Below are 25464 nucleotides of genomic sequence, written 5' to 3' on the forward strand. Positions count from 1 at the left end.
AATTACAATTTACATATAGTCTTAGTAGTAGTGTTTCCAGAAATACTATACATATTAAAATAAATACTGTGGTTTACAGACAGGGTTACCATTCTATTTAACTTCTGGTTTTCAGAGTACATGTACTTGGTTTATTTTTGAATGTTTTATTCTTTAATACCACTATAAAATGGAATCATTTTCTTAAATTCTTGGTTTATTATTTGTATATTTCAGAAATGCAACTAATTTATTAAGTCTACATTCTACAACTTGCCAGATTTTTGTGGAATGTTTAGGACTTTCTACATCTAAGCTCATGTACTCTGTAAAGATACCCCTTTTTCCAGTTGAGGTCCTTGCATTTTCTTGCCTCCTAGCTCCAGCTAGAATTCCCAGAACTATGGTGAATGGAAGTAGTGACAGCCTGCTTGTCATAGTCCTTTGTTTTTACCACAGACTTAAAAATTTGTTGTTTACATGTACATGACAGTAGAGTGTTTTGATGTATTATACATACATGGAGTATAACTTATTCTAATTAGAACCCATTCTTTTAGTATTTTTTTTTAGTTATACATTACAGTAGAAGCTGTTTTGACATATCATACATATAATGTATAACTTCGCATTTAGAATCCCATTCTTTTTTTTTTTTTTAAGAGAGAGGAGAGAGAATTTTTTAATATTTATTTTTTAGGTTTCGGTGGACACAACATCTTTGTTTGTATGCGGTGCTGAGGATCGAACCCAGGCCGCACACATGCCAGGAGAGTGCGCTACCACTTGAGCCACATCCCCAGCCCTAGAATCCCATTCTCGTAGTTGCACCTGATGTGGATTTCACTAGTGGTATATTCATATGTGAATACAGAAAGTTTTATCTTTTCTATTCCCATCCCCACTCCCTTCCCATCATTCCTGGTTTTCTAATCCAGTGAACTTCTATTCTTCCCCCCACAGACCATTTTTATGGCTTTATTATATTCAGGTTGTTTCCTTCTGTTTTTAGTTTTCATCGTGATCATTGTTAATGTATTTATCAAATTATTCTTCTGTCAATTTAAATAGCCACTTGTCATGTTGTTTCCCCCCTTTTATTAATGTTGGAATATTTGATTTCTGTACACTGAGCAATGTGTGCATTCCAGGAATAAATCCCACCTGGTTATGGAATTAACTTTTTAAAAATACTACTGAATCATTCAGCTATTATTTTGAGTCTTCAGTATTCAGGGATATTATTCTGTGGTGTTAGTGTTTGGTCTTATTGTCAGGGTGACAAGGGCCCCATGGAGGGGGATTGAAAATGGAGGTTGAGGGGATTAGTGTTGATTTTTAAATGTCTGCCAGAATTCAGTGAGGCCATCTAATTCTAGGTTTTCCTTTGTGGGGAAGTTTTAACACTGATTCAACCTTCTTACTAGTCATAGTTCTGTTCTGATTTTTTTTTATGATTTAATCTTAGGTTATTCTTGGTTAATATTTTCAAACAAAAGTAAAACCGGGTACAAGCCAGGATCTGTGGCATATGAGGCATGTACTCTCAGGGGCTTGGGAGGTGAGGCAGGAAGACTGCCTGAGCCCTGGAGTTGGGAGGCCACTCTGAGTACACAGTGAGTTTGATAAAACGAAAAAACAAACTATATGCCAACACTGGTAATTGTGATTTTATGCAAAACCTATATTAAAATGTTAAAAAAAATGAGGATACTTTAAACATTATTTCTGAGCTTTGCTCTATTTTCTCCCTGTATATCAGAGGCAGTGCATGATTTCCTCTGATTTTGTCAACAACTGTTGTCAGTTCTAACTTCTTTTGAGTTTTTAAAGTATTAAAATATATCCAATATTTCTATTGAATCTGAAATAAAGAAGGGTGTCTTGTGTTAACTTAGTTCATTGTCCTAGGGAAAAATTTTGCTTTGAACACCAGACATCTAAGGATGGTTCACGTATTTTTGAACAGCTGGAGAGTAAACGTGGTGCTGTGTAGCATTTGATCTACCATTACTTATTCATCTAATCCCTTAGAGGACATATTAGATTTTGCAATTACAAATATTTTATGAATTTTTTAAACATGCATGTATGTGCGCACGTGCACACACACACACACACACATACACACACACACACAAACAGAATACTTTCCTAGAAGTATTACTAGATCAAAAGGTATATGTGGGCTGGGGTTGTAGATTAGTGGCAGAACAAACATAGGTGAGGCACTGGATTTGATCCTCAGCACCACATAAAAACAATAAAGGTTAAATTCTTTGATAAAAAAAGGTATGTATTTATACATCTCAAAGGTGGTTCTGTCTCCAGATCTTTTACACTCAATGACTTTTCTGAACAACTAGTTTATTGTCAAGATTGAATTAGTAAATATATATATTTATTTACATAAAATATTGAACTCAGGACCTTGCACATGCTAAGCAAACATTCTACCACTGAGCTACATCCCAGCCCTTTTTATTTTATTGACAAGTCTTGCTGTTTTCCAGGCTGGCCTTGAACTTTTGATCTTCCTGCCTCAACCTAAGGAGTCTCTAGGATAACAGGCATGTGCCCCAACTCTACATTTAATTAGGTACTGTAGATAGATTAACTAGACTTTTGCTAATAGGTGAAAGAATAACACCTAATAATTCGAGGCTCTTGGAAATAATGCTGATTTTGATAAATATACTAACAAAATCTAGTTTTAAAAGGCAGGAGTTTGAAAGTCTGTTACATAATTTTTACCTCTGGCAGGTAAGTACCACTTTTCAGCATTTAGTCATTAATAAAACTTTTGGGGCTTTCCTTGAGGTCTTCCCATTTTTTTTTCCATTTCTCTTTTCAGTTTATTTGCCTTGTATCTCTCGGCCATTAAGACAAGCTCCTCTGGAATACTCTGAAATTATTAAAAGTGTGATTAGGATTCTGAGTTCTTTTAATATATTAACATGCCTCCAAATCATTTCAAGAATCTACAAATTAAATGACATCTTCCAAAAAGAAATGTTTGCCTATTAACCCCTAAACTAGACAGATTTAAAATATACCCATCATGTATACGGGGTAAAATTGGGAGTTCATAACCCACTTGAATCAAACTGTGAAATATGTTATATTAAGAACTATGTAATGTTTTGAACGACCAACAATAAAAAAATATATATATATACCCATCATTATGCTATTCCCCTGCTTGAATAGTCCTGCAACTTATTCCCAATGTCCTAATACTCCTTTTTGGGGTACCACTTCCTACACGTTGCCTTACCTCTACTCCTAATTGTTTCCACTCCTGGAACACTCACCCCATCTTGTACAACTCCCACCTCCACCAGCTGGTTGCTTCCTCAGCAGGGTTTTCATTGCTCATTAACATTAGCGTAGATTCCAATTATATTTCCCATAGCTCCTATTCTTTGCCATTTTACAAGCCCTCATGTTATAAAAACTGGTTTTTAACTGTTTATCCCTAACTGTGTGATCCAATGTCGGGCATAATGACTGAAACACAAAGGTATAGATTTCTAATGATTTGCATATTCTCACCTGATTTGCTCTTTCCAGAATATTAATCAATTCAGTGGCAACCCTCCAATCATTTCTAGTGATAAGAGTAATTGACATGCCCGTTCTCCTTTAATGGGAAGGAAAAAAAAAAAACCTCATGTAATTTCTTTTATAGTATGTATTCATTATTTAGTTAACATAGAAAGTAATGTAAAAATAAGGGCTGCGAATGTGGCTCAAGCGGTAGCGCGCTCGCCTGGCATGCGTGCGGCCTGGGTTCGATCCTCAGCACCACATACAAAGATGTTGTGTCCGCCGAAAACTAAAAAATAAATATTAAAAAAAAAAAGAATCTAAAAAAAAAAAAAGAAAAAAAAAAAGAAAGTAATGTAAAAATAGGTACAACAACTTTTTTTGCTCAAAGACCAAATATATATTTTGTGTTAAAATATGTTATGCAAATAGGGTTATGCAAATAGCATTTTAGAACTTAAAAACAGTCATTCTTTCAGTATTCAAAGGAGATGGCTCAAGGAACTTCTGAGGATACCATAATCTGACGATAATAAAGTCCCTTATATAAAATACCATAGCATTTGCATATCATTTACATTATCCTGTATACTTTAAAATCATCCCTAGAATACTTACATTACCTAATACAATGTAAATCACATGAATAGCTATTATACTCCATTGGTTAAAGAAAAACATATTCAGTACATAAATTTTTCTGAAATATTCTAGATATTACCTAATACAATACAAATGCTGTACTAATATAGCAGGGGATGTGGTAGTCTGTGGTAGAGCACCTGGCTAGTATGTGTGAGACCCTAGGCTAAATCCCCAGTACTGAAAAAAATTTTTTTGAGCTACAATTAGTTATTGTAATATTTTCCAATTTAAATATTTTTATTTGGTGTTACACAGGATTAAGTTCAGGGGTGATCTACTGTTGAGCTATATCCCTGGTCATTTTTGAGACATGATCTTGCTAGATTGCTTCAAATTTGAAATCAATCCTCCCTTAGCCTGTGGAGTCACTGTGATTACAGATGTGTGCCATTGCACCTGGCTTAATCCATACTACACCAGGCTTACTTTATTGTTTTAGAGAATGATAAGAAATGACTGTAATCTATAGTTGTTCAAATTGCACAAGAGGGTATAACAGTAGGGAAAAAACAATCCTCTCTCATACCATTACCAATTTGAGCACCTTTTTTTTTTTTTTTTTTTGGTACTGGAATGGAATCCAGGAGTGCTTTACCATGAGCTATATCCCTAGTCATTATTTTTGAGGTACGGGAGCTTAGTGCCTTGCTGAATTGTTGAGGCTGGCTTTGAACTTACAATCCTCCTGCTTCAGCCTCCTGAGTTGTTGGGATTACAGATGTGAACCACCACACTGATTCAATTGGAATAATTGGTAAATGAAGTAATCACTTGTTATAGCTCAGTATTGTGACATTATAGACATAAAACCAAAGTATCAGAAACAATTACATGAACCTAGTAGTGACATGGTATAATTGAATCTGCATAGGTCAAATGAATAGAGGTGAAGAAGCCAAGCAGATTGTGGGGAGGAACAGAATTTATAAGGAAGAGAAAAGTATGGTTTTCTGGGGAGGAATAGTCTGTGATGAGAATCCAGAATTGACCTTTTCAAGGGTAGATTATGCTTACTTACCCTGCTCTTCCAGTTCTCCCTACTCTGTGTACATATTCTTCAATATTCCGTGGAAAATCATAATTATATACATGTGTGATATCATGTACATCAAGACCTCTAGATGCCAAATCAGTAGCGATCAATATTCTCACTTTACCTAAAGAGTGAACCCAAATAAATATCAAATCATTCTGATATAAACCAATCCAAGACAAATGAAAAGTGCCTTTTCCTTTATTATTCTTGGCACTGGGAATTGAACCCAGGTGTTCTGAACTACATCTCAGCCCTGTATTTTTTTATTTTGAGATGGGGTCTTACTAGGTTGCCCAAGCTGGTCTTCAGTTGGGATCATGATGTCTGTCTTCCTAGTATCTGGGGTTATAAGCATGGGCCACTAGACCCAGCCCTCCCATTAATTCTTAATCAGGTGAACTATTATTAACTTTCATTAAAAAGCTCATTGAAAATGGTAACTGAATTTCTTTAAATGATGGTAAATTACAACACAATAGATAACATACTTGAGCCAGTGGTCACTCCACTATCTGGCCAATATCAAAAAGATATATGCCTTTAGGTAAATTGCGACACAGCTCCCATCACAAAGTAATACACTGATACACAGGTTTAAGTATTAGCCTTTTTGGGGCTTGGCCACTTAGTTGTAAGAAGCAAATTAATATTTAGAGCTCTAGTAATAGTATATTTTGGAGCAGTGTATGCTGAGGATATACGAACTTACAAATGAGTTCCATGAAAAGACGCTGTCATTCAGCCAAGTCCAGGAATTGGGTTTATTTTAAACTGTAACAGAAAACAGTTATATATGTACCTGTTTTAAAGTTCTCTAATGCTTTCTCACGATCACTCTGTTCCCTGTTGCCATGAAGAGACTCTACTGATATGTGTCTGAGAATTAGGTCACTTGATAAATGATCAGCACTGAAAGAAAAGATAGGGCAGTGATCTTAAGTGCTTATTCTCATGACACCATCAACTCATTAGCTTTCCTTCTATTAGCAAAACATTGAATAATAATGTAAAGGACAGGTTGCCCCTATTTGAAAATATACAAACAGAAATATCTTAAGCAAATCAATTTGTTTGGTTTTAATGCAAGCATGAGAAAATACTTACACTGCTTTCCTGCTGACAAACACAATGACTTTATCTTTAGGTGACATACTCTCAAGAAAAGTTTGAATATGAGTTCGCTTCTCTTCCTCTGTTGTGATGATTATATTTTGCTTCACTGTATTTACAGCCTAAAAGATTCAAAGATCATAGCACATATGTGTGAAGGAGACATCATTAGTTCAAAATGCAATGTTGGTTAAAGTTTTTGCCAACAAAAAGCAAAGATCCTAGTAAAATTATCTGTTCCCGCTTAGTTCACCCTTTCACTTACTTATTCAAGTTGACAACACTTTAATAGTGTTCAGAGAATGCTAAAAGCAATGATTACCCCTTTAGGAAAATAACTGAATGAATGTCAAGCTTTTGAAAAATATCATCCTGAATTCTGGGTACCACTTAGAATGAGGGGTGGTCACATTACAATCGAGGATTCACAATTCAGTGAGTATTTTGATTTTGACCATTTAATAAAAAAATTAAAAATATTACTGGTACTATTCAACCCATAATGAAAATATTTGTTTACATAGATAATATTTTACTAAGCATTTAATGAAGGGTGGTGAAATCCAGCAGTTATAGAGCCTTTCCTGAATGGTTAATGGTTTATAAAAGTATTTGATCACCATCTGCAAATCTATAATGAAATACAGAGCTAGGAAAGACTCACTTTCCTTTTTTGGAATGCCTTGCACATACTAGGTACTGTAGTTATAATAAAATGAATCTTAGACATATACACTGAAGTATATGGATATATGGGTAAGATTATGTGCAACTGGGATCAGTTCTGAAATTGAGTGGGCAGAGCAGATATGCCAAAATCAGCTATTTTTTATGGTTTGCTTTTGTTTTGGACTTTTTGCTATTAGGGATTGAACTCAGGGCCTTGTCCATTCTTGTTCACAGAAATATCACTAGCCATTTAGCTATGTGTTTTAAATGTCATATGAAAAGTCTTAATAAACATATCAATATATTAGTAATAAAAAACAAACTTACAACGAGATCTAAAGTACCAACATAGACGATCATTGGTTCTTTCAAATAAGACTGTGCAAGTCGACGGACAGCATATGGCCAAGTAGCACTGAAAATAAAGACACATCAACATTAAACATTTACTATAAATACATTTTAAAATTACAATTTATTAAGCTTAATATGAACCAAGTTACTGGTGAAAGAAAAGTTTACTATTTCCTATTTTTCAATAAGGCAGATGTTACAGAATTGACAATGAATTACTGAGCTATAGTAAAACTACTAGAAACTTATATAGGTTCAACTAAAAATTTTTTACAAGCTGAGTATGGTGGCACATGCCTGTAATCTCAACAGCTTGGGAGGCTAAGAAAGGAGGATCACAAGTTCAAAGCCAGCCTTAGCAACTTAGACCCTAAGCAACTTCATGAGACTGTCTCAAAAAAAAAAAAAAAAGGTAGTGGTGTGGCTCAGTGGTAAAGCATCTCTAGCTTCAATTACCAGTTTTAAAAAAAAAGGTTTTTATAGGTTGGCATGGTAATTACATGCCTGTAATGCCAGTTACTAATGAAGCTGAGGTAAGAGGATCCAGAGTTCAAGGATAGCCTTGTCAACCTAATGAGACCTTGTCTTAAAATAAAGAAAAAAAAGATTGAGTATATAGTTCAGTGGTAGAAAGCTTGCCTGGCATGCATGAAACCCCATTCAATCCTCAGTACCAGAAGGAACAAAAAAGGAATTAGCATTAACCAACACACATAAACTAGTAATTTTCATACAATGTCAGGCTTTTGTTGATATCACATACAAATATTTTTCCAGACATGGTGGCATATGCTTATAAACCCAGAAATTTGGGAGGCTGATACAGGAGGATTGCCAGCCTCACCAACTCAGTGAGACACTGTCTCTAAATAAAATACAAAATAGGGCTGAGGATAAGGCTTAGTGGTTGAGTGCCCCTGAGTTCAATCCCCAGTATCCCCCCCCCAAAGTATATATGTATATATAATATCCAAACCTTTTTAATGTGGGCTGGGCTAGCAATGTTTGAATTCAGTGATCATTTTAACTTTATAAAAAGAGAATACTAGACTTCCATATACATACATATGTAGACTTGTGTTAGATTGTGATCTAAACAGGGTTGATAAGGAAATACAAGTAAATATGAACAACTTGATAGTTGATAATATTTAAAGGACTGGAGATGTGGCTTATTGGTTAAACACCTCTGGATTCAATCACCAATACCAAAAACAACAACAACAACAACAAAAAACACATCATTAAGTACAGTGGTCAAAGGATATAAATTTCAATGTTTCTTCAACCATATATAAAATGAAAGTGACCACATTTTGTACTTTTAGAGTAATTACAATGAAATTGAATTTCACTTTTCTTAAAATGGCAAGATTATAGAAAACAGTGAGATTTAGTGTATTTCCTCAATTTTACACGATCCTTAATGCAAATAAAGACAAAATATATAGAATCAATAGAAACTATTACATAAATGTAGAGTGTCTAAGGACAAGTGATGCACTAGTCAATGTAGCTCTTTCCATGAGAATTAAATGTTTACAAGACCCTGGGTTCAATTCTCAGCACCACAAAACAAACAAAAACAAAAAGACCATAAGCCCCTATCTGTAATTTAGGAGTAGTCAGGAGTGAAGCAGTCATCTTTATGCTTACACTGAGTTGCTAAACTAAGTGATGATATCTTCTTTCACCAAAGGATCTCAAAATAATTTCTACTGATGCTCTAAAATATTCTGGAGAATCAACTAAGGTGAGTTTCTAATCTACAGACTTTTATTTTACACAAATTAAGCATACCTACCTTGTCATAATAGTCTGTCTGTCAGGGCGTACATCTAACAAAATCTTCATTATCTGGGGTTCAAATCCCATGTCCAGCATCTTGTCTGCTTCATCTAAAACCTGAATTCACAATTAAGAATGTGGCTGATTAGATGAGAGTTAGCTAATATGTATGCTTTCTTTACAAATATAATAACCATTTTGCTGGGCATGGTGGCACATGCCTGTATTCCTAGCAACTTGGGAGGCTGCAACAATATTGTCACTTCCATGCCAGTTTCAGCAACTTAGCAAGATAATCAGTAACTGAGACCTTGTCTCAAAAAACAAAACAAAACAAAAAAACACCCTGGATTCAATCCCTAGCCCACCGCCCCCCCCAAAAAAAAAAACAAAATAAAAAAATCCCTCATTTCTCTAGAGATAAAAATAATTAAGCCATTTGAAGTCATAAGAACAGATTTGTGGGCTGGTAGAATGCCTGCCTTGCAAGCACAAGGTCCTGGGTTCAATCCCCTGCACATACACACACTAAAAAGATTTGTTTTAGTTGCCTTTCCAGTATCTTCTAAATCTGTTTAATGAGAATAAATATCTAAACCAACCAAGTAGATTTTAATAATTCCTTTGTAATTAATTACATTTTCAATCCTTATTTCAATATACTTAAAGAAATGGGGAAATATTCTTAGAATCTAAAACCATTATATAAGCCATCCTAAAAATATTTTAAAAAGGAGTCGTTTTCCTCCCCAACATTCCCAACGTCTACATGATTACCAAGTATGTTACACTTCTCAAGTTCACAAAGTTATTCATTTGCAGATCATTCAGTCTTCCGGGAGTTGCAATAATGATGTCTACACCTTTTGAAACATCTTGTATTTGTCCATCTCTATCTCCACCACCATATACACAAACACTTAAAAAAAATTTCAGAGGTTCATGGTTAGATATCCCATCATAACTGAAAATCCCAATTAATCTATGCATTCTGGATATAGATAAGATGAAGTGTCAGATGACTAAGAACTATCCACAACCACCGATTCATAGTGGTAAAAATTAAAGAACCATGTATCATAACTTAATCATACAACACAGTTGTTATTGATTGGATCAATGAATAGATGCAGGATCCTTGTTAAGCTCTTCACCTTCTAAATAGGTGAAAAGCAAGAAGATGCATAAATATACACTTTACTAATGTATAAATCATTAATATGAGTGACACAGGAGGCTGAGGCAGGAGTATAGCAAGTTCCAGACCAGAGCCTGCAACTTAGTAAGACCCTGTCTTAAAATAAAAAAGGGCTGTGGGCTGGGTTGTGGCTCAAGGGTAGAGCACTCACCTAGCATGTGTGAAGTACTGGATTCGATCCTTAGCACCACATAATAAATAAAATACAGGTATTGTGTCCATCTACAATTAAATAGATTTTTTAAAAAGTAGGGGTGGTGCTTGTAATTTAGCCTTGGGGTAAAGTGCCCCTGTTCAATCCTTAGTATAAATAAATGTATAAATGAATGAATTAATATTTGAGAAAAGATGTCTGCTCTGATTTAAATGTTATACAATGTATTCATGCATTGAAATTTTATAATGGTACCCCACTAACATACAGTTCATGGGCCTGGGGAAATAGCCCACTGGTAAGTATTCCCTATTATATGAAAAACCTTGGTTAGGTTCCCAGTACTACAAATAGATAAATACTATACTGGCACAGAACTGACCAAAGAAATTACTTACCTCCTAAGACCTTTATATGAATATTTAGAACATTCAGCTTCAACCTGAAGAGCCAGTTCCCTGGTTGGTGTAAGGACTAACATTCCAGGTCCATTCCTTTTCAATCTATCTCTTTGGAAAGAAAAACAGATTGCCTATCTCAGATGCAGATAGTTCAGAAATTTATAGCAATGAGTGTCAAAGATGTATGTATGTAGAGAGACATTTGTACCTTGTAAGATATCATTACAAGGGCTAGGGTTATGACTCAGTGGTAGAGTGTTTGCCTAGCATGTGTGAAGCACTGGATTCAATCCTCAGCACTACATGAGAATAAATAAATCAAATAAAGGTATTGGGTTCATCTACAACTAAAGAAGTTTTTAAAAAAGATATTACAGTGTCCTTCAATAGACTTTGGCTTACTATTTGTTACATACCAGATAAAATAGCTAATGGTATGACAAGTTTTTGTAAATTCTTTCTGATTACAAAAGCAATATTAACCATAAATTGGGGAAATATAAGAAGTCATACAAATAAAAAATCCAAATAACATAGTTAAATCCTGACAGGGTTTAAGTCATGGTTTAAATGAGGAACAATCAATATACCAGTCTTTTCTCTTCTCTATACAAAATGAATTTATGTTTAAGGGGTCTTGTACTATGAAGGTGGAGAGCCTTGCTAAGTGTACCAATGGAGAAGACTGAATGAACTCATAGGAACCAAATAGCAGACATTTGCCAGCTTCCAGCAGAGCTGGTGTTAAGGCACATTCTCTTGTTGGTGTGGATTATAATAGGGAATGGTACAGCATGCAATTTTAGACCTGGCCTGGAATAAATTGTCCTCCTCACAAAACATAAATAACAAAAGAAAAAACCCAGTCCCAAATAACCAACATTTTCATTTAATATGGCCTTTTCATTAACATTCATTTAAAATGTGAAATATGTTCTCATTGAAAAGAGAACTGGATTGAACATGATAATTAAAATAATTTGAATCAGTGTTCCTCTATTAAGGCTTTTGTTGCACTACCTATTGCTTCCTAAAAATATTTGCCAATTTATACTTTCATCAGCACTGTATAAGCATGTACTTGCTGGAGACAAGGCATTCCTTTTTGATTAATGTACCTAGATAAAGAAATCTTCATTACATATTTGGTGTCTATAGCTATGAAACTATTAAAGAAGGCAGCCAAAAGATTTCTTACACTGGTTGAGAATCCAGATGAATAAATCCAGGCATTAAATATGATAGTGTCTTCCCTGTTCCTGTTTGTGCAACTCCAATAAGATCTATTCCTTGTAGAATTATTGGCCATGCCTGTGACTGAAAAAGAATAATAAACACTAAAAGAGCATATCTCTTCTTGTTATGTCTTTCTGTCTTCCTCCCAGCTCCACACTTCATTTAACAATTTTGAATGCAAGGCATTGGTGGTAGTGGTAGGAAGAACTAGAATGTTCATAAGAGATAATTGTTCTATGGTGATTTAATATATATCCAATATTGCTTAGGTAAAACATTCAGTGAAACACTAGAATTAAGGAAAGCATACTTGAATTGGAGTTGGCTTCTGGAAACCTGCCCTTTTAATGTTTTCCATAACTTCAGGGTAACATTGAAAGGCATCTTCAAATTTACAGGTAGGATTGGGGATAGGGCGCTTCGCACCATCTTTCAAGTCATCACATGTTATATTAAAATTTTCCTTCCTTTACAGGAAAAATAAAAACAAATGAGGATTAGTGGCTTAGGTCACTTTACTCATAAGAAAGAAATTTCAAAAAAAAGTTTTACTTTGAAATTCAACTGTAAATGATTAAAATCAGACTACTGTAAAATTTAGAGTGAAATATACTAAGAAATAGAAACAGAAGCCCATCTTCCTCCTATCTGAGGATAGTTTCAGAAGAAAGGCGATAATCACTATTATGAGTGGACCCATAAATTTCATGTGCAAAATTATAAATAGAACCTGAAAATCATGTTTCATAATTCAAAACCAGAATGGGCAAACATTTGAGGGACTGTGATGTTCCATATTTTCTTTTTTTTCATATTTATTTTTTAGTTTTCAGCGGACACAACATCTTTATTTGTATGTGGTGCTGAGAATCCAACCCGGGCTGCATGCATGCCAGGCGAGTGCGCTACCGCTTGAGCCACATCCCCAGCCCCCCATATTTTCTTAATTTAACAGATGATCCTAAAATTTGTCATTTGTCCCAAAGTGAGCCGCATACCTCCACACTCCTGCTATACCATTCTTAGTTTTATAACAGATTTTTAAAAATTATTTATTTGCAGTACTAGGAATTGGACACAGGGCATCCCACATGGTGGGTATTGATCTATAGTCCTAGCTCTTTGCATTTTATAGTTTTACTAAGTTGCCCAGACTGGCCTCCAATTTGTGATCCTTCTGCCTCAGCCTCACCAGTAGTTAGGATTGTGAGCATACACATGCTAGGCTCAGATGTATTTTTATATAACAATTTTTTTAGAAGTTGCTATTTTCCAGGTGCAGTGGCTCATGCCTGGAATTCCAGTGACTAAGGAAGCTGAGACTGGAGATCTTAAACTTAAGGTCAGCCTCAGTAACTTAGTGAGGCCCTAAGCAATTTTGCAAGATCCTGTCTAAAAAGAGACAGGAGAATCACAAGTTTAAGGCCAGCCTCAGCATTTTAGCCCTAAATACCCTGTCTCCTTCCTCAGTCTTGAGTCAGTGTATACCACTACACCTGGTTAGGTCCATTATAATCTTATAACCATATGGGACCACCCTTCATATATGTAGTCCATTGGTGACTGATCCATTGTTAGCAGCAAGACTGTATTCAGTTCCTCAGCTTATATTAGTCACATTTTATTGTTCAATAGAGATATGTCTACTCTAGACACAAAAACCATTTTCCATCATTATTGGATACCAGTCTTCTAATATGTAGGATGCAACCAAGTTTTCATCTGAATAAATATGGACAGTCTATTTTCATTTGAACATAAATATGGAAAGCAAGCATAGGCTTCATATGCAATCATTTCAATCTTTGCCTAAAGAGTTAATACTAATAACATAATTATACAAAAGCATACTTAAATTAACAATAAACTACATACCTCCAGTTGTCTACTTGCACTTCTGTCATAGAACTAGTTGATGGTGATTCAACGTAAAAGTTTTTCTTAATTGGAGGTAAATCTGGGATATAAAGGTGAAAATCCAAACTTTGGTAATAAGGTTTTACATTTCATTAACATTTACTCAAAGCCACAAAAACAAATTAAAATATGTATTAAGTTCACCATGTGTTTAGATAATTTTAGACAGTTCTATACTTTACAACCAAGAGTTGCCACACTAGGCGATTTCCTTTTGGTTTTCATCCAAGAAAGAGACTTTTATCACTGAAGTTTCAAATAAAGTAAAGCATGCTTTACAAGACAGAAAACCAGTTTATGATGGTTTGTCCTCAAACATAGTTAACATTTCATACCATTATTTTTTTAGGAAATTAAAAATTTTCATTCGTCTGCTCTGAGCAATATATCTTATATGCCTGAGACCTCTTCCGAACTTAAATCCTTCCTCTGACTTCCCATAGCAAATCTCACAATGTCAAGGTAGCTCTGGAAACTTAACATGCAAATGTGCTGACCAACAATGATGTTAGTCACTTATAATTTGATCATTCTATTCCAGTGCATTACTTTTTAATTTAATATAAAAGATGCAGTATTTCTGCCTCACTCTAATTGCCCAGATTACTATCTAAAACATACCCAGATTTAATATACCACGTGTGGAATTTCATTTAAAATTCAAAAATGGCCAAGTGCATGGCACTTGCCTATAATCCCCAATGATTTAGGAGGGTGAGTGAGGCAGTGTCACAAGTTCGTGGCCAGCCTCAGCAATTTATAAAAAATAAAAATAGCTGAGGACTTAGCTCAGTGTTAAAGCACCCCTGGGTTCAATCCCCAAATAAATAAATAAATAAATAAATTGAAAAATTCATGATGGGGTGGTGCATGCCTATAATCCCAGTGAACCCAGGAAGCTGAGGCAGGCGGATCACAGTTGGAGACCAGCCTGGTCAAAAAATCCAAAAAACCCCGTCTCAATAAGTTATGCTTTTTATGATTTAATGGTTTTCCCTTTTTCTCACTATTGTTAGCTAGGTAATTCCAAAATAAATTTTTCATCAACCACCACAACAATTTATGGTTGACATGTTTAGTCACTTCACACTTAATTCTTGGGGCTGATTTTCTTCCTTTTTCTTAAACTTTTTACAGTGAGTTACCTCAAATAATCCATAAGCTTAATATTCAGTTTTCCATTTATAAAATAGAATTATAGAAATAATTATGACTACAATGGAATATTACTCAGCACTAAAAAATAACAATATTATGGCATTTGCAGGGAAATGGATGGCATTAGAGCAGATTATGCTAAGTGAAGTTAACCAATCCCAAAAAAAACAAATGCCAAATGTCTTCTCTGATATAAGGGAGGTGACTCAAAATGGGGTAGGGAGGAAGAGCATGAGAAGAAAATTACCTCTAGATAGGGAAGAGAGGTTGGAGGGAAAGGGAGGGAGAATGGGAATTGCATGGAAGGGGAAAGGAGACCCCCTTTGTTATACAGAATACAGGTATGATGATGATGTCAGGGAAAAAAAAAGAAGTGGGTCACATTAGATTGGGTAGAGAGAAGTGATGGGAGGGAAGGGGAGGGGAAGAGGGGAATGGAAGGATAGTAGAATAAAATAGACATTATTATTGCTATGGGTATATACATGACTGCATGACCAATGTGATTCTGCAACCTGTACACTCAGAAAAATGAGAAATTATATCCCATCTGACTCAAATGTACAATATGTCAAGATCTTGTACTGTCATGTGTAACTAATTAAAACAAATTTAAAAAAGAATCAATAAATGAAAAAAAATAATTATGATTTAGATCAATGACAAATTTTCCATTTTTCATTTGGATTTCATTGCTAAAAATATGGCAGATATCTTACAGAAAAGAACTAGTATAATCAATAACATACGTAAATCTTAGGACATAGCACTGACCTGCCCACTTTTTTTTTTCCCATTTCACAGCATCCTCTCGAATTTGATCCCAGTCTATCAATGGCTGATCTTCTGTAACACTGTCATTTGTGCTTGCATTTCTTCCAGCAGAAGGTTGGAATGCGACAATGTCTTTTAAAAATATTTTTTGCCAAATTAGTTTTGTAATAAATTCTGTCTGCACAAAATCCTCAAAGCTATTTTTCTATACTATATTTAAGAACTGGAAGTGAGTGTGTTAGTGCACACCTGTAATCCCAGGTACTCGGGAGGCTGAGACAGGAGCATCAAGTTCAAGACTGGCCTGGGTAACTTAGTAAAACTCTGTGTCAAAATATTTTAAAAAAATGGCTAGGCATGTAGCTCAGTGGTAAACTGCTTGCCTAGCAAGTACCAAACCTTGAATTCTAATCCCCAGTGCCACAAAATAAAACACACAAAAAATTGAAAACAAAAACCAATTCTTGAAATATAAAATTTATGTTTGTAAATTGACATGTGCAAGGAGATCCCCAACACCACAAAAAGATGAGGTGGGGAGGATCATACTATAGTACCATGATGATCTAGCTGCATGGGTTTTGTTATTTATTAACTTATGAAAAAATTTACTTATAAAAGAAAATATTATGAAGAGTCTAGTGTGTGCTAAAATACTGTCATGTCATTATCTAATTTTTTTTTTTAGAGTCATAGATTCTTTTTTTTTTTTTTTAAAGAGAGAGTGAGAGAGGAGAGAGAGAGAGATAGAGAGAGAGAATTTTTAACATTTATTTTTTAGTTCTCGGCAGACACAACATCTTTGTTGGTATGTGGTGCTGAGGATCGAACCCGGGCCGCACGCATGCCAGGCGAGTGCACTACCGCTGAGCCACATCTCCAGCCCCATTATCTAATTTTTTTAAAGAGAGAGAGAGAATTTTTTTTTTAATTTAATTCTGAAATCTCTTCTCCCTCTTTTTTTTTTTTTAGAAAGAGAATTTTTTAATATTTATTTTTTTCAGTGTTTGGTGGACACAACATCTTTGTTTGTATGTGGTGCTGAGGACTGAACCTGGGCCGCACACATGCCAGGCGAGCGCACATACCCAGCCGGAGAGAGAGAATTTTTAAATATTTATTTATTTATTTTTAGTTTTCGGTGGACACAACATCTTTATTTTATTTGTATGTGGTGCCGAGGATCGAATCCAGCGCCCGGCGCATGCCAGGTGAGCACACTACCACTTGAGCCATATCCCCAGCCCATTATCTAATCTTTATAATATTCCAGTAAAGTAGACATTATCCCAGCTTGACAGATAAAAATCGTGTCACCTTGGAGGTGAAGTTCCTTTCCAAGAAACACTAAGGAGGGGAAATGTGGCCATCAGAACCCAAGTTTCTGTTTTACTTTTGTCTCACATCTATGTATGGTTCAATAATGGCCTTTTCTCTAGATAGATATCAAATTTTAATATTTCAAATACTAAGCAGTTTTCAAAGTCTTCCTTGATCTAGGGAAGAGACCAGAGTCAGAGCCCAAGACAAATCCTCACCATTAATGTTGAAGAAGGTGTATTAAAGGGTTATTTTCTATTACATGTAGCTTGGAAGTAAAACTAAACTACAGTTTCAATTTGAGGAATGAAAGTAATCTGGGCTTCTGTAGAAAAGAAAATTACTAGATTTAAGAAAATCTAAACCTGTGTCTCAAGAAAGGAATCAAGTATAATGGATTATAACAAAGAAATTTTTAAATTTTTAAAGGGCTTCAGTGGGTAAAAATTACTTACCAACTTTGCGTTCAGAATTATTATTTTCTTGTTTTTTAACAAAATTTTCTATCACTGCTTTTGCTTTTATTTGCATGGCCTTGTTGCCAAAAATTTTGACTTCTGCCTCAGGATTTCCTTTTATTATCTGAATATAGGAGGAAGAATAGATGAGAATGAAGTCCCCTCACACCTATCCCAAACAACCACTCAATTTCAAATAATATAATAGTACATAGCATTACTATAGTTCAATATCTACATTTCTAAAGAGAAGGCTTGTTATATACTCTGGATTTACCTCCTGATTGGATGGAGAGAAGCAAGATAATTTGTAAATTAAAAAAACAAATAAATAACTGACAGCTGGAAAAATTAATTCAGGGTATGGTAGCATTGCCCTCTAATTCCAGGAACTCAGGAGGCTGAGGAAGGAGGATTTCAAATTCAAGGCAGTGTTAGAAACTTAGTGAGACCCTATTTCAATATAAAAAATACAGAGGCCTGGGGATATAGCTCGGTGGTAGAAGACCACTGGGTTCCATCCCCAGTATGGCCCAAAACAAAACAATTCAGCAAGTTTTAGGGGGAAAATCAGAACATCAATCTGACAGGTGACAATACTTTGAGTTCTTTCTTTTATAAGACGGGACTGTTTTGTTAGGCTTATCTTATAGAATTATAGGGCTGAGGTGGATTACACTATATTATGTGGATAAAAGTTTACTTTATTATTTTATTGGTACTAGACATTGAACCCAGGGGCACTCTACCACTAAACTACATCCCTGACCCTTTTTTTTTTTTTTTGGTTTTGTTATTTTGAGACAGGGTCTAAGTTGCCCATACTGGCCTCAGTCTTGTGAACCTCCTGCCTCATCCTCCTGAGTCCTTGGGATTACAGGCATATGCCACTGGTCCCAGCTTAGAAAAATAAATAAAAATTTATTGAACTTCCAAGTTACTTATGTGCATTTTTAATTTCATGCAGTTCTCTACTCAGACATGTATACTGTTATGGAGGTCAAGATTTTCTTTTTCTTACCAGGGATTGACTCCAGTGGCACCTTACCACTGAGCCAAATCCTTAGCCCATTGTTTTTCAGACAGGGTTTCACCAAGTTACTTAGGGCCTCGCTAAGTTGCTGAGGCTAGCCTTGAATTTCCACTCCCACTGCCTCAGCCTCCTGAGCCTCTGGGATTACAAGTATGTGCCACCCTTCCCAGCTGAAGGTAAATTTTCAAAGTCTGATGTTATGACATTTAGGATAGAATTTATAACACTTTTATAGGTGTCCAACAGCAGATAACCTCACTGAAAAATTATCTAGAAAGTACTATACACTAAATGCTGTCTTGGGCTGGTGAATCAGTGCTTATCCTCTGTAGGGTTTACAGAAACAACTTTGTGTAAGTACCGAAATAGGCAGTCATAGATGCTGCAATGGAAAAGGGACACCTTCATAGAATGGGGAGCAGGGAGCAGGAAGCCTTAGACATCCCTAATGTGATAACTAAGCTAACCTGAATGAGTAGGAGTTAGTTTTAAGAAGATACCAATCATAGGAGAGCATCTGGAAATGGATAGTGTTCAAGACAGTAAGGGAAGTTAAACACACCAGGTCATTGGACAATGCTGAGGAGTCTGGACTTAAAGTCTAAGATGCCATGATAGATTTTATGTAGGAAAGGAACATGAACACAATGTTTTAATTGGAGGGGGAAATTATTTTTTTAATTTATTTTTTAGCTATAAGTGGACACAATCTTTAATTTATTTTTATTTGGTGCTGAGGATCGAAACAAGCATCTCACGCATGCTAAGTGAGCACTTTAACCAACGACTCTAGCCCAAAATTATTATTACTTTAAACCAATTGATTACAACCAATTTGTTGGCATTAAAATTAGAAGCATTTTAAATTTGAATAATGGCTTATATAGCAAAATTAAGAAATTGAGTTTGGCAAAAATGGGAATAGGAGCTGGGATTGTGGCTTAGTGGTACAGCACTTGCCTAGCATGTGTGACGCACTGGGTTGGATTCTTAGCACCACATAAAAATAAAGGTATTGTGTTCACCTATAACTTAAATATATATTAAAAATATTTTTCCAGTAATTACAGATTAGAAGGCAGAAATAAATTTCAAGAAACAGACAAAACCCATGTTTACAATGATTGTGCCACAGATTTACACTTCAGTATTGCATTAGTAAACTGCACATTTAAATCTTCACTGTGAGATTTGAGAGGTGTTTCTTGAAAAAAATCTCAGTACCTTATGCAAATAATCAGTCTTTCATGTGCCCTAGAACAACTTGAAATTTCTCCACTGTATGTATACACAAAATACCTACCACGTTGGCAGGTCAAAATACATACTTTCATAACAAAAATACAATGTACCTTTCAAGTACAACATACATATAATACATATACAATACAAATATAAGTTTGAATTTTTAGCAGCCTTAATTTGCTTCCAAAAGCTCCCTATTTTGGTTGGAATTTTCAAAAGTGCTTCTTTCAAGCCAGTGATTAGGAGGCTTTGGAAGAATACTAGGAGGTGGTGAATTACTAAACTTTGCCCCAGCATAATAGTCCTTTTGGCTCACTTCAGTTAGAAATGCTGATTTCTTCCAATGCCTATTTTGAATCTTCTTAGTGTTTTTAAAAGGATTTTTTTCCTGTTTGTGGATTATATCTGGTGAAGCAGAATATTGCCAAAAGTTATTATCATGCCTTTTTGCAGAGTTGCTCTTGGTTAACGGCAAGTGATGTTCACTTTTCTGTCTGTTTATCTTTAGTTGTTCTGGCTCTGGGGAAAGGCAGTTTTCTGATTCTCCTGATTCAGAATTTTTCGGATTCTCCCATCTTTGATCACTTCTCTGTATTTTCAAGGCCTCTTTTTCAGCCTGTTTTTCAGATTTGAGGTTAAAAATGATTAGTGCCTGAGAATGTCAACTAATAAGGAAGAAAGATTTTGGCTCATGCTTTCAGAGGTTTTAGTGCACATTTAGCTGGCTCCATTCCTTTGGGTCTGAGGAGAGGCAAAACATCATAGCAGAAGTACATGGTGTAAGCAGACCACAATTTGTGTTTTAGAAAAACTGCTCAGACTCCATTAGATAATTGTTAGAGGGGATCAGAATGGAAGCAGTCTGTACAGTGAAGGGAGAATATTAACAATGACATTTCCCCTTGAGAAGTACAGTGAACAGACAAGACTCAATGGTGAAGAAGGAAGAACCACAAAAGATAATCAGATTTATGGCTTCAGAACTCAGTAAATGATATCATTCTCTTGTACTAATATTGTGAACACAGGAGGCAGCCAAGGTTTGAGAGGAGGAGTTGAGACAGGGAGTCATTTTGGACATGATGAATATCTCAGATATAATTCTTTTTTAAAAAAAATGTTAATTCTTTTTTTTTTAAGAGAGAGAGAGAGAGAGAGAGAGAGACAGAATTTTTTAATATTTATTTTTTAGTTTTCGGCGGACACAACATCTTTGTTTGTATGTGGTGCTGAGGATCGAACCCAGGCCACACGCATGCCAGGCGAGCGCACTACCGCTTGAGCCACATCCTCAGCCCTCACAGATATAATTCTTAAGTGAAGATCAAAACTAAATATTTGCAGCTGGGGCTATAGCTCAATGGTAGAGTGCCTGCCTTGCATGTGTGAGGCACTGGGTTCCATCCTCAGCACATAAAATAAAGTATCCATCTACAACTAAAAAAAATTTAAATCTAAAGACTTATACCTCTGGCTCACCCTCTGCCTCTGCTTCCTGGCTGCCAGGTGGTGAGCAGCTTTGCTCCACCACACCTGCCCCACCAAGATGTTCTGCCTCACCTCAGGCCCATAGCACTGGGACCAAGCAACTATAGTCTGGAACCTCTGAAACAAGAAGTCAAAATATATCTTTCCCCCTTAAAGAAAAAAGATCTAGCCAAGTGTGGTGATGCATACCTGTAATCCCAGTGGCCTAAAAGGTTGAGGCAGGAGGATCATGAGTTCAAAGCCATCCTTGGCAATTTAGTGAGGCCCTAAGCAACTCAGTGAGACCCTGTCTCTAAATATAAAAAGGGCCAGGGATGTGGCTCAGTGGTTAAGTGCCCCTGGGTTCAATCTCTAGTACCAAAAAAAAAAAAAAATCTATATCTCTGAAAGTCTCAAAACCTATACACGGAACAGAACATGGCTCAAGTAAAATGATCATAATGATCTTGACAATCATGAAGAACTTTGGCAACTTATGACAGCATGTTAATAACTGAGCAGAAACAGAGGTAAGTCTTCCCTTTGGAATGAACTATGCTTTTAGGATTTAAGGACACAGATGACAGTTGGGCATGATGGTGCAGGCCTATAATCCCTGTGACTCAGGAGGTTGAGGCAGGAGGATGGCAAGTTTGAGGCCACTTTCAGCAATTTAGTGATACCCTCAAATTAGTGAGACCCTATCTCAAAAAAAAAAAAAAAACCAAAAAGCTGATTAAAATAGCCATTGTATTTAGTTGCTTATTTTCTTTTTATATGAAATTACAGCATGTTCTATGTTAAAACAACAACAACAACAACTGGAGATGTACTGCTGATAAAAACACTATTGGGTTCAATCCCCACTATGAAAACAAAAACAAAATAAATAGATGACTTACCTGTATCCTTGTATTTGTCATATTTTGGATTTCTTTTATTTTTGACCCTCCACGACCTGTTTTTAAAAGTAATAGAGTGAAGGAATATGATTGCAAGTTGAAATCAAAAGTGATTTTACCTACTTTCCTCAAAGAACCTTGTCTAGCTCTTCCCCAAATTTTTCCAAGAAAGTTCCTAGGGTGCAGTAAACACTTTCTGTCTAGAAAGAGGGAAGGTTTTTATTCCAAATTTTCCAAGTATCACAAATTTTTGTGGGTGGTAGAAGGAGGCTTCTTTCTCAGCAGTGCAGTCTAAGAACCCTACTCCAACCTATGAAAAAAACTAATGGATCAACACTGAAACAACTATTCACCACCACAACAAAAATTTAGATAAAAAATGGTCAGTAGCTGGGCAAAGTGGAGCATGCCTGTAATCCCAGCAACTACAGAGACTGAAGCAGGAGGGACTGCAAATTCAAGGCCAGCCTCAACAATTCAGCAAGATTCTAACTTAGTGAAACCCTTTCTCAAAATAAAAAAAGGGCCGGGCACAGTGGCACATGCCTATAATCCCAGCAGCTGGTGAGGCTGAGACAGGAGTATCATGTTCAAAGCCAGCCTCAGCAATGGTGAGGCACTAAAGCAACTCAGTGAGACCCTATCTCTAAATAAAATACAAAATAGGACTGGGGATGTTGCTCAGTGGTTGAGTGCCCCTGAGTTCGATCCCTGGTACAAAAAATAATATAAAATTTTAAAAAATGGGCTGTGGATGTAACTCAGTGGTAAAGCTTCTGGGTTCAATTCCTAGCCCAGCAAAGAATAAATAATAATAAATATAATAAAAATTAAAAATAAAAATAATAAATAATGGAGTTGAGTAGACACTTCCCAAAATGACCAATAGGAAGGAATAAAATGCTTGATATCACTAATCAGGTAAATGGAGACAGAAATTGAAACCACAAGATATATCACCTTATATCTGTTAGAATGGTGATTATGAAAAAGTAAAAATAACAAGTGTTAGTGATATTGTAAGGACATTGAACTTCTTGTGCACTTTTGGTGGGATTGTAAAATAAATATTATAGCCACTATGAAAAACAGTATGGAGTTAAAAAAAAAAAAAGCTAGGTATGGTGCTGCATACCTACAATTCTATTGACTCAGGAGGCTGAGGCAGAAGGATCACAAGTTCAAGGCCAGCCTTAGCAATTTAGTGAGGCCCTGTAAAAAAAATTGCTTAGCATAGGTGACACCCTGAGTTCAATCCCCAGTGGGGGTTTTGTGGGATCCTGACGTAGTCCAGCATTCCCACTTCAGAGTATACATCCAAAAGAACTGAAACTGGGAATGTCAAAAGGATATTTGTGTGCACAGTGGCTCATGTTTGTAATCCTAGTGGCTCAGGAGGCTGAAGTAGAAGAACCACAGAGTTCAAAGCCAGCCTTAACAAAAAGTGAGGCACTTAGCAACTCTGAGACCCTATCTCTAAATAAAATACAAAATAGGGTTGGGGATGTAACTTAGTGGTCATGTGCACCCTGAGTTCCATCCCTGGCATAAAAAAAGGAGGGTGGGACATTTACACTCCTGTGTTTATAGAAGTATTTTCATAATACTCAAGAACCCCAGGTACTCAGCAATGGATAAATATAATGTGGTACATATATAAAATGGAGTATCACACTCAGCCTTAAAAGGAAAATCCTGTCATATGCTACAAAGTGCATTGAGGCTTGAGAACATTGTTACACTAAATAAAATAAGCCAATCACTAAAAGACAATTACTTTATAACTCTTACATATTTATATATCTAAAGTTACCAAACTCAACCAGAACAGAATGGTGGTTGCCAAGAAAGGGAATGTGGGATACCAAGTTCCAGAGATCTGGGGTGCGACTTTATTCTTATTGTTAATATAGTACTGTACACTTATTAAGTTGGGGCTGGGTTTGTGGATTAGTAGAGCATTTGCTTAGCATTCATAAGGCAGTGGATTATATCTCCAGCACTGATAATAATAATAATAATAATAATAATGATAATAATAATAATAATAATAATAATAATTTGTCACACTTTTACACCAGTTAAAAATCAAATCTGGATAGGGATGCAGCTCAGTGATACAGTGTGTGCTTAGCATTCATTGAATCCTGGGTTCAATCCCAGCACACAGTTATCTATCTATCCATGCATCCATCTATACACACACACACACACACACACACACACACACACAATATTAGATACAGATTCAACAAAGCAAGTGCAGTGTAGCACAGTGGCCTCACTTAACACCTACTTGTTAAGTGTTGAGAATTGATTGGGAGTAAGCTGTCTGTCCTCAGACCTGATTTTTTTTTTTTTCCTTAGGTACCCAGGATTGAACTCAGGAGTACTTGGCCACTGAGCTACATCCCCAATCCTATGTATTTTATTTAGAGACAGGGTTTCACTAAGTTGCTTAGTGCCTTGCTTTTGCTGAAGCTGGCTTTGAACTTGTGATCCTCCTATCTCACCCTCCTGAGCCGCTAGGATTACAGGCGTGAGCCACCAGGCTCAGGCCTGATCTTTTAAGCATCCCTCTTTTCCCCTAAAATAATCTACGTCTTCTGGGAGTTGCTCCCCCAAAACATTTCTATAAAATACTAAAACATGCATTAAACTTTTCTAGCCCAAGGTTTTAGAAATTATCCCAGGCAGAGATCTGTATCTCATTAGATGGCAGCTGATAGGCAGAAGAGCAATTGCGGAGGGGTACCCTTGCCTGGGCCCCACCCATATTTCTCCCTACCCTTGCCCGCCACATCCATTCTCTTGCTCTCACCGATCACCGCTCCGACTAAGTCGTTCTTGAATCCAAAGCAGAGCGGCGGTTCCCCGCGACCAGCCGCCACAGCTTCAGGGAGGCCAGAGGAGTCTCTCCAGCCGCCACCTCTGCCGCCCCTACTACTTCCCCGACCTCGTCGATTCAGCTCCTCCGCCGGCCTCCTCTCCGGAGCCCGGGGCGCAGTCGAGTTTCGCCGCGAAGCAACGACCCAAGAGGAAGCGTTGGCTCCTGCTTCTTGCCTAGACAT

The 25464-nt window shown here is 36.2% G+C and overlaps 1 protein-coding gene across 1 annotated transcript; it reads right to left on the reverse strand.

Moving 5' to 3' along the window:
• Nucleotides 1-2770: 2770 nt before the first annotated feature.
• On the reverse strand, nt 2771-25464 carry Ddx43 (DEAD-box helicase 43). Its single transcript, XM_026391360.2, has 16 exons — nt 25215-25464; nt 22394-22449; nt 17744-17870; nt 15969-16100; nt 13995-14076; nt 12430-12586; nt 12082-12200; nt 10881-10991; nt 9908-10049; nt 9147-9247; nt 7316-7403; nt 6314-6441; nt 6009-6118; nt 5192-5330; nt 3535-3622; nt 2771-2884 (listed from the first exon to the last, which is right to left on the reverse strand). The coding sequence occupies exons 1-16, from the start codon at nt 25462-25464 to the stop codon at nt 2771-2773; spliced, it is 1944 nt and encodes a 647-aa protein (XP_026247145.2).

This window comes from Urocitellus parryii, chromosome 8 (genome assembly GCF_045843805.1).
Source record: "Urocitellus parryii isolate mUroPar1 chromosome 8, mUroPar1.hap1, whole genome shotgun sequence".
NCBI classification, from domain to species: domain Eukaryota; kingdom Metazoa; phylum Chordata; class Mammalia; order Rodentia; family Sciuridae; genus Urocitellus; species Urocitellus parryii.